This window comes from Sapajus apella, unplaced genomic scaffold (genome assembly GCF_009761245.1).
Source record: "Sapajus apella isolate SASKATOON/1434 unplaced genomic scaffold, GSC_monkey_1.0 scaffold4, whole genome shotgun sequence".
Lineage (NCBI taxonomy): Eukaryota > Metazoa > Chordata > Mammalia > Primates > Cebidae > Sapajus > Sapajus apella.
Genome location: NW_022436944.1, coordinates 11,378,832 through 11,389,037, shown reverse-complemented (window position 1 = coordinate 11,389,037; position 10,206 = coordinate 11,378,832). Strand labels below are relative to the sequence as shown.

General features: G+C 37.2%; 1 protein-coding gene across 4 annotated transcripts in view; it reads right to left on the bottom strand.

Moving 5' to 3' along the window:
* Positions 1 to 990: 990 nt before the first annotated feature.
* The window catches only part of VEPH1 (ventricular zone expressed PH domain containing 1), a 227,372-nt gene continuing 218,156 nt past the window's right edge, over positions 991 to 10,206 (bottom strand). For 3 of the 4 annotated variants that reach the window (XM_032262468.1, XM_032262440.1, XM_032262445.1), the window contains one exon: positions 8,652 to 9,304. In XM_032262468.1, coding sequence (XP_032118359.1) covers positions 9,068 to 9,304 — 237 coding nt within the window. In that variant the 3' untranslated portion in view covers positions 8,652 to 9,067. Of the gene's footprint in view, positions 1,617 to 8,651; positions 9,305 to 10,206 lie in introns of those variants that run through there. The other variant, XM_032262461.1, reaches the window with a different exon arrangement.

The window sequence follows — 10,206 nt, the reverse complement described above, 5'->3', positions numbered from 1 at the left end:
ATTCTGCTAGTGGCTTCATTACATTGGAACTTTATTGTGACACTATTGGCTGCAGTGGAATTTGGTTTGTATTTACCCGAGGATAGTACAACAGGATTTCAGGATTTGATAGCATTTCAGATAGTGATAACAAAAATATGAATATATAGGTGAGAGTTGTTTATGTGGAAAAGTATAAGATACTCTTACATGAAGACTTTGGGAGAGTCCTGATGAAAATGTTCTCAAATCAACACAAACCCTTAGTATTATGGTTAATTTTCCAAAACAGACATTTTCAAACTGTGGTTTTGGCTAAATTTTAAAAATGGGCCCTATTCTGATTTTTGTGTTTATGAGCTAGTTTGGCAAACAGAATCATTATTTCTCTCTATTAAGAGAAATGACATTTAGACTATTTCCTCATATAGCAAATAGCTCTGAATTAAGAGGGAGCAGAACACTCCCAAAGGACATCTGGTGCATAGAAGTAGATCTTCGTTAAGAATAGTGGAGCACACATAAAAGTTTCTTCTGATTACATGAAATGCCAGGAAAGACGGGGGCGGGGGGGGAGATATAGATAGAATATAAGATAATGAAGTAATAGGATTGATTTTAACGAAACACATATAAAAACAATAGTTCTGTTGTCATAATACCTGTTTAATAGTAAATGTGTATATATATGTGTTATGGATATTCTACTAATGTGAGTGAAATGGTAGTTAAAAATAAGGCAAAAAATAATTCTAAAATAATTCAAACAAGGAAACATTAGAATTTACTGTTATTAGCATCCACTCCCCCTCAATTTCCAATGTGGTCTCACGGAGCACTGTTATTCCTAGGCAAAAATGAGTCTACCATGTGTTTGAGTATGTTACGTTTTCACATTATTTGAATACTTTATAACTCTTTTAGATTCTCAGTACCAAAGTGAATTCTAATTATTTTATTGCTTGAAAGACAGAGAAAATGCATTTTTAAATTTGATGTAAGATTTTCAAAGATTTGTGCATAAAATCATAAATAACTTATGTAAACACAATGCATCTGATTATCATTTTATAGAAAGTTCCAGGATTTCCAGCCCCCATGCTCTCAGAAGGTTTTTCTCTGAAGTTGACAAATTCAATATGTAATGGGGTTGGGGGGCAAGGGACATGAGAAGAATGTTCATATGGAATGTGCTCTGTCAAGGCTGGGGTTCTCATGGCAGGACCCAGGAGCTAAGGTTATCATCAGAGCCGACTGCCTGTTGTGCTGAGTACATGGCTATAAGCCCTTGCATAACTGGGGAATAGAAGGACATCCATGAGGAGGTGGACATCTGTTTCATCAAAGCACATTTAACAGAACCCTCCCTTACCTAGGCAAGTACCTATAAAAACCAAGCCATAAGAATTGTCTTGCTCTTCTGAAGTTCATGCAGCCCCCACCCATTGTACTCATTCTGCTCTGTGTCTCCCACTGCTCTTCCTTCTTCTCCAACTTCCAACTTGACTCCAGGCCTTGCCTTTCTACTCCTGTCTTTGTATGGTAGACTTTGAAGGTCTCTTCTGGAAATGCTCCTCCTACTTGATCTGGAATTCCTCTTCAGACACCATTCTAATTTCAACCATAGGGTCTCCAATCTGTGATAGTGGGTAAAAGACATATCATATTTTTATAGTTTTGGGTTTTATATTTAAGTCTTTAATCCATCTCGAGTTGTTACATATGGTATAAGGAAGGGGTCCAGCTTCAGTTTTCTGCGTATGGCTGGCCAGTTATCCTAGCACCATTTATTGAATAGGGTATCCTTTGCCCATTGCTTGTTTTTGTCAGGTTAGTTGAAGATCAGATAGTTGTAGGTGTGCAGTCTTACTTCTGGGTTCTCTATTATGTTCTGTTGATCTATGTATCTGTTTTCGTACAACTACCATGCTGTTTTGGTTACTGTATCCCTGTAGTACAGTTTGAAGTCAGGTAGTGTGATACTGCCAGCTTTGTTCTTTTTGCTTAGGATTGCCTTGGCTATTTAAAATCTTTTTTGGTTCCACACGAATTTTAAAATAGTTTTCTTTACTTGCAGGAAGAATGTCAGTGGTAGTGTAATAGGAATAGCATTGAATCTATAAATAGCTTTGGGCAGTATGACCATTTTCATGATATTGATTCTTTCAATTTGTTTTTCCATTTGTTTGTGTCATTTCTGATTTATTTGAACAGTGGTTTCTTGTTCTCCTCGTAGAGATCTTTCACCTCCCTCTCTGTATTCCTAGGTATTTTATTCTTTTTGTGGCAATTGTGAATGGGAGTTTGTTCCTAATTTGGCTCTTGTCTTGACTGTTGAATGCTAGTAATTTTTGCACCTTGATTTTTTATGTTGATACTTTGCTGAAGTTGTTTATCAGCTTAAGAATCTTTTGGACTGAGACTATGGGGTTTACTAGGCAATATCATTTAGGCACAGGCAAAGATTTCATGGCGAAGGTGCCAAAAGCAATTGCAACAAAAGCCAAAATTGACCAATGGGATCTACTTATACCACAGAGCTTCTGCACAGCAAAATTAACTATCAACAGAGTAAACAGACAACCTATTGAGTGGGAGAAAATTTTTACAAACTGTGCATCTGACAAAGGTCTAATATCCAGCATCTATAAGGAACTTAAATTTACAAGCAAAAAACAAACAACCTCATTAAAAAGTGGGCAAAGGACATAAACAGATACTTTTCAAAACAAGACATACATGTGGCCAACACTCATGAAAAAAAGCTAAACACCATTGATCACTAGAGAAATGCAAATCAAAACCACAACGAAATACCATCTCACACCAATCAGAGTGGCTATCATTAAAAAGGCAAAAAAAAAAAAACGAGATGCTGGCAAGGTTGTGGAGAAAAAGGCACGCTTTTACACTGTTGGTGGGAGTGTAAATTAGTTTAACCATTGTGGAAGACAGTGCAATGATTCCTTAAAGACCTACAGGCAGAAATACCATTTGACTCAGCAATCCCATTACAGGGTATATATCTAAAAGAATATAAATTATTCTATTATAAAGATACATGCACACGTTTGTTCATTGCAGCACTATTCACAATAGCAAAGTCATGGAATCACTCTAAATGCCCATCAATGATAGACTGGATAAAGAAAATGTGGTACATGGAATACTATGCAGCTGTAAAAAGGAACAAGATCATATGCTTTGTAGGAAAAGAAAACCAAATATTGCATGTTCTCTTTTATAAGTGAGAGCTAAACGATAAGAACACATGAACACATAGAGGGGAACAACACACAATGGGGCCTTTCAGAGAGTGGAGGATGGAAGGAGGGAGAGGATCAGGAAAAATAACCAGTGGGTACTAGGCGTAATACCTGGATGATGAAATAATCTATATCACAGGCACCCCCATGACACAAGTTCACCTATGTAATGAACCTCTACTTGTACCCCTGAACTTAAAAGTTAAAAAATAAAAAGACATACCATGTGCACCCCCCACTGCCATCTCTGCCATCTTGACCCACTCTTTACCCAGATTCCCTTTCAAGGATGTACTTGGATAAAGGAGAGCACAGGCAGGGGGGTACATAGAGCCACCAGAAACATGGCTTGTATGTGGACATCAGACATCCTTAGTCCTGTTAAAAGAGAGAGTAAGCAACCACAGGAAGAGCTGACCTCATACCTTTGAGGATGGGTGCATTGGGGGCATTTTTAACCATTATGTTTTAAAATTTCTTACACTTGCAATATGCTTTACTGTTCACAAAAATGTTAACATATAATTTTGATTACTATGAAACAAACTTGTGTGGAAGTCTTAATACTTCCTTTTGCTAACTGCTTTACATTTTCTTCCCCACATTTAAATATCTCTGAAATGGGTACGTGTTTTACAATAACCATCCACTGGGAATGGCTATGATGGGGTTTCTGTCATTGTCTATAGATGTGCAAATGCCATCTTAGCTCTTTGTGTTGTCACATTTATACATATATGTGGATGGTTGACAGCACGTGGGCTAATTGCTGTTTGCTATGTCTTAAATGGGTTATAATTTGGTTTGGCTTTGAAACATAAAGTTATCATGTACACAGAAAAGCACAGAAGCAGAGGACTGGGATGAAATGTGATATTAGTGGACCAAAGAGCTGATACTGAAGTGATCACAGTTCCATATGGTCTTGCAAAGCAACCACTGAATATTTTGCCTAAAAAGGAAGACATCAACATGTAATTATCATTCAGGCATGGCATCATAGTTACTTAATGGTACCTAAAAACTGGAGTGTTTTTTTCAAGCACCTATTTATGTTAAAGGTGCTCTGCTGGTTAAGTTTAAAGGTTTTATGCTTTTATACGATATTGGTGCCTCTACCACTCTGTAGATAGTATTATCCCCAATCCACAGATGAAAGATGAGTAACTAGCTCAGGTTGGTAATCTAGTTTTGATAGAGTGAGGGCTTGACTCTTCATGAGCCTGTGCCTCTTTCCCTACCTTGGTAGATGTCTTGCTGATTTTCCAACCCCTTTGTCTTTCAGGAGCATCTTTGGGAAGGATTTGTCCAAAGGGATCTATACTCTGGTGCTATTCTGAAACAAGATGACTGTTTTTTTTCTTGGTTTCTCACCTAAAAATTTAGGTTTTGGGAACTGGATATCCTTATTAGGGCATTTAAGCCATGGTATTTATTTCTCTGCAATGCACTTTGAATTCAGCTCACATATTCTTTCACCTTATCTCACAATTGTTTCTGAAAGTGGGTAATGTTTCCTTAAACATGGAATCTTTATTTATGTCTAAGAATAAGCACCACAAACAGGTCAGCCCCACTTAGGTGCCTATGGAAATTAGGTGAGTTGAAGATGACCCAGTAAATGCCCCTTGACATTACCAGCTAAGAATTTTATAGAAAACTCAGTATTAGAAAAGTATTGAATATTTGTTTTTACCAAACTCCAGGTTCTCAAGAAATAGCTAGATGAGCTTTTCATACATAAATATTTATATTTCCAATGCTATCTGGGAGGGAAAAAGAATAAAAATTAAATTAAAATGAAAACCACTTCAATTTCTTTCCATGATTATAATTTTATTCATGCCAACATTTTTAAAGGTTTAAGCATGTTTAGAAAAGTGGTTTCTTCTTAGATCGAGATCAGAATTGGCAGCCCTCTTGGGAAAGGCCAGTCTGTGGTAAACTCACCAGCAACCAGAGTGGAAGTGCCAGAAATATTCATGGGAAGCTGATGATTCTGAAATTCCTAGTGTCATTTTGAATCCCGGAGAATTTAGTTGCATTTGGAATTACTAGAAAGTTCATTATTTACACTTCACACATTTACTTCTTTTAGGATCTGGTTCAAAGGCACTGAGAGTTATGTTCTAGATTACAGGCATCCAATTAAGTAAATCACAAAGACCTTGTAGCAAGTAGTAAAAATAATTTTTTCCCCACAAATTGAGCTGAGGTGGGGCATTCTCTTCTTTCTTAGGCCAAGCACTCTACATAGCCACTGTTTTACCACGAGCTCCCTGCTATGAAAGTTTTAAGCACATTGTTGGCATTCAAATTGTGAATAGCTAACGCAAGGTCACCTAATACTTTGTCAGTGTTTGTCTGTTACCAGTTGTTCCTAATTGACTAAAACAGCTAGAGTTATTCACTGACTCTAAAGAACGGGGTAGTAGGTAGGTTTTAAAATAATATTTAGAGAATCATTTATAGCTATATTCATTCTCATCCTTTTCCCGCCCAACTTCATAGGAGCTGTTCATCTAATCCAAGGTGAGTCCCTTTTCCATACCCTGAATGTATACATCAAAATTAAATTTACTACCTGTCTTACCTCTCAAACTGTTGCTTCTGAATTTTCTGTCTTGTGAATCTCACCATCATCATCTACCAAGTTTCCCAAGCAAACACTTAGGGATCAGCAGAAACTCTTTTCTTTCCATTCCCAAACTTCAGAGCCATTCAATCCACCAGTGTTCTGTCCTTTTTACTAAATCAATATTTTTCCTGCCTGTTTATTTATCTCTATTTCCTTTGTTACTACATCAGTACAGGTCCTCACTACCTTAGAAGAACCTCCCAAATGGTCTCCCTGCTACAATTTTTTATATTCTTATAATGCATTCTCTATATCACTATGAAGGTTATCTTTGTAAATGCAAATCTGCTTAAAACCTTTTAATGGTGCTTCATCATGTTTTTTCTAAAGTTTTTTCTTTATGTTGCCACACAAATTAATGCTTCATCATGTTAAGGAAAAAGTTTAGACCCTTGGCATGGAACCAAGTCCTACATCATATGTTCCTGCAGGTCTTTTCAGCATCACTCTGAACCGTTTTCCATACACCCCTTATGTTTCAACCTTAGAGAAAAACTTACCATTCTGCAAATGGACCATGTTTCCTCTCCTTCTTTTGCATTTGCAAGGTGGTTCACTCTACTGACCATTTGCTCCTTGTTTGCCCACAGCAATCCCACTAGTTCTTTAAGACTAGCTCATTTTCTGTCACTTTGGGAAGCAGTGAGAGAATCTACTCTGAGTTTAAAGTCACTTACAATGGTGCCTTCGCTTGTGTTTCCACAGGACCCTGTACATACCTTCATCAAGGCACTTGCCACATAGTACTTATATTTCTGTTGTACATATATGTCTCTTCCACTAAACTTTAAACCCTTTGAAGAGAAAAACTGTGTCTTTTATCTTTGTATCTCCAAGCGAAGCATGACACCTGTTGCTTAGTAGGTGCTCAGTTAATTGCTGCTGAATAAAGGAGTTTTAATCCTTTCTTATCGTTTCTGGAAACTTAAGCAAAGTAATTTTGTTCCTCTTTCTTTGTGTATTTTAAACTCCTTCATCTTTCCCTGGAGTCTTACTCGCTTTAAAAAGAGCAAGAAAACACATACTTCATCTTAGCCCCTTCATCATAGCCCCATTTTGTTGAAGAAAAAAAAAAAAAGTCCAATTATAAACTCCTAACCTCCCGTTGACTCCCAGCCTGCAAAAGGTTGATGTTTACTCCCTCACTCCAACGGAATTGTTCTTACCAATGACACCCATTGCTCCCTGATTGTAAAAGCCAGGCTTTATCTTAAGTGATTACTCTTCAGGATTTCAATTTGTTGCCCTGTCTGTTTTTCCTGAAAGCTCCTTATTAATCTGGCATCTTCATCTTCTGGTCTGGTCTGGTCTGCATCTTCTCTGAACACTAATCAGCTATGCCAGCTGCCTTTACTTAAATGCTGGTGTCTCAAAGAACCCTTATTAATTCTTTTGTCTTCTTATTCTCTCTGGGTAATTTCACCTAATTTTGCATCGTTGGTAACTACCCATATATCCAGTGATCCTGAATTTCAACCTCCAGAACTCTATTTCCAATGTGTAATAAATTCAGTGACTCACAATACCCTCAAACTTTAAACCCTCAAAATTGAATTGTTTCGTTTTGCAAACATGGCCCCTTTTATATTTCCTATCTTAGTAAGTTAGCAGGAGGGTCAAGGTGTTGACCATTCATAATCTTTCTCCAAGTTTCTATACTAGACTACATAATAAATAAATTTCAAGGAAAAACTTATCCCCTGCTTGTAGCCCAACCTAGCTTTTGTATTAGTTATCACTGCATAACAAATCACCACAATTTAGCGTTTAAAACAGCATACATTTATTATCTGAAAGTTTCTGTGGGTCAGGAGTCCAAGCATGGTTTAGCTGGGCCCTCTGCTCAGAGTTTCACAAAGCTGCAACCAAGGTGTTCACTGGGGCTGGGCTTTTATCTGAGGTTCAGATGCTTCTTCCAAGATCACATGGTTGTTGACAAAATTCACTTTTTTGCAGCTGTAGAACTCATGGCAGCTTGATTATTTAAGGGCAGTAGGAGAGAGAGTCTCTGACTTGTTCATCCTCTTTGAGAGGACTAGTCTGATTAGGTCAGGCCCACCCAAGGGATCTCTTTGATTAACTCAGAGTCGGCTGATGAGAAACCTTATGCACATCTGAAACATCTCTTCACTTTTGCTACATAATGAAACATAATTATGGGAGAGATGATCCCATCAGTTTTGCCATATTCTGTTGGTTAGAAGCAGGTTACAGGTCCCGCCCACACTCGGTGGGGGAGAGGACTATACCAAGGCATGGATCATTAAGAATCACTCTAGATGTGTCTATCATAGTGTAATTATGTGTGTGTGTGTGTGTGTGTGTGTGTGTGTGTGTGTGTATGTGTGTGTGTGTGCTTTGAAAAGAATAGATGTTTGTAATTTGGAGGTATTAAAAGGTTGAATACAAAGAAAAAATTATAGAACTTTAAAGTCTTAAATTTTAATGGAGATGGCACATTATTTTGGGGATGGAGAAAATGGCTTTCTATGTTTATTGTATATTACACTTACTGCCTTGGGCAGGATATATGTCCAAGTATCTAAACTATAGATTATATAATATGAACTTAAAGGGAATAATTAAATAAGTAACTCTGAAAGACAAATATTTAATGACATAACTGGCTTGATTTGAGAAGCATTTTACTGTGTGTTAGCCTCATTTGTAGTAAGAGAGGATCATGTAATTATATGTCTGTAAGTAAGTTATATGGTTTTTCTCAGTATAAATTAGTTCAATATTTCTAACAGTTTTTTTAAAAAAAATTTCTTTTAATACCTTTGGCAGACTGTGATTTTCATCAGAAGTGCTAATCTTTCCTCAGGATGGGTAGTTCAAGCATCTTTTCATGTTGCTTTCTCACAGTTTTAAATGACATATCTACAGAAGTTCTTTTATCAGTGACTTTTCCCTTCCTGGCCCCATGCCATCTGAGGGCATACTCTCTAGCTCTTTTTTTTTTGTAGGCATCAGATATATTCTGAAGTCAATACTAAAGCTGTTAGAGTATGATATTTACTAAGAATCCTGCCATTTTAGGCCCTTCTTCTTAAAGGACAACAATTCCATTGGTATTTAGTAAAAAACAACATGGTTTGGTAAATTTAGCTCTTTTTCTTGACATTGGCAATGATAATACAATGCCTGTGGTATATAATCTTCGTGGCTGACTTGTAAATCCCTATAGATATGTGGTTACTTCTCTACTCTCCCTCTCTTTGGCTTGGGCAACTGCCACGTTGATGCACTGGAGCCATTCTTCTGCATTCTTCTCATCCTTGGCCTTAAAGACATAGGTTTTATTGTCTGTGAAGATTTCGAAAGCCCGGGGGAGAGAGCGGTCCTTGCGTTTCTTGGCCACAGCTTTCACACTCTGTACTTTGCTGAGTTCTATTGGGCAGTCATCAGGGTCATCTTTCTGAAATGCATGGGAAGAAAAGAACATGGGCTGGCTGTTACTGTAGGCAAGGATCTGTGACTACTGGAGAATTTTCCAAGAGGGCCAGAATCCTTTCACTTTTTATGGCTCAAGACCTTTGTTATTTTGGGTGCTAAGTCCTCAGAATCATTAGAATAACAGAAGGAGTGAGCAATCGGGCCTTTGCTAGAGTATGCACAAGATAACTAATTTATAGAATATTACTATAAAGTGAGATTTGGGAAAATTCAGAGTTATTGCATTTTCTATTGACGTTATATTAATAGAGCAAGTGCAAGGGTACAATCTGGAGTGCTATTAACTTATAATTTCAGATAGCTTGGGAGGCATGAAATTGAATTTTCCTTTGTGCTACCTCTGAGAAGGATTTTGTCAAATCCTTAATTGAATAAAGAGGTTTCCAGTGTTTGCATAGACCAAACTGTTTTTGAAACTCTCTGCAGCTTTGGAAGCATGCTTTGTCTACATAGTAAGAGAAGGAATATTTAATGATGTTGCATTTGCCTTGTATTAAAGCAAAGTATAAAGATCTGTACAATACCAAGGTTATCACACTGGGCTAAGATGAATAATTTTAAGGGGCCAAATATTTCTTTAAAGCAATTTCATGTCTTTAACATGAATACATTTTGTCTACCAAAGAAAGTATCTATGGTTGAGAATCTTGCCAATTATCCTTGCCCACCTCTCCTCTTGGAATCACTCTCCTTTCACTTTGCAATGAAAAACATCCTCCTCACTCATCTCATGCTTTCTATAATGTTTTGTCCAATGTGAAAGAATCTCAGAAGCACCAAGCAAAAAAGCAATTCCAACTATCGACGTTAGTGAAGTATCCATTAACCAAGGCAATGTAATCACTCCTCATCTATTTCATTACG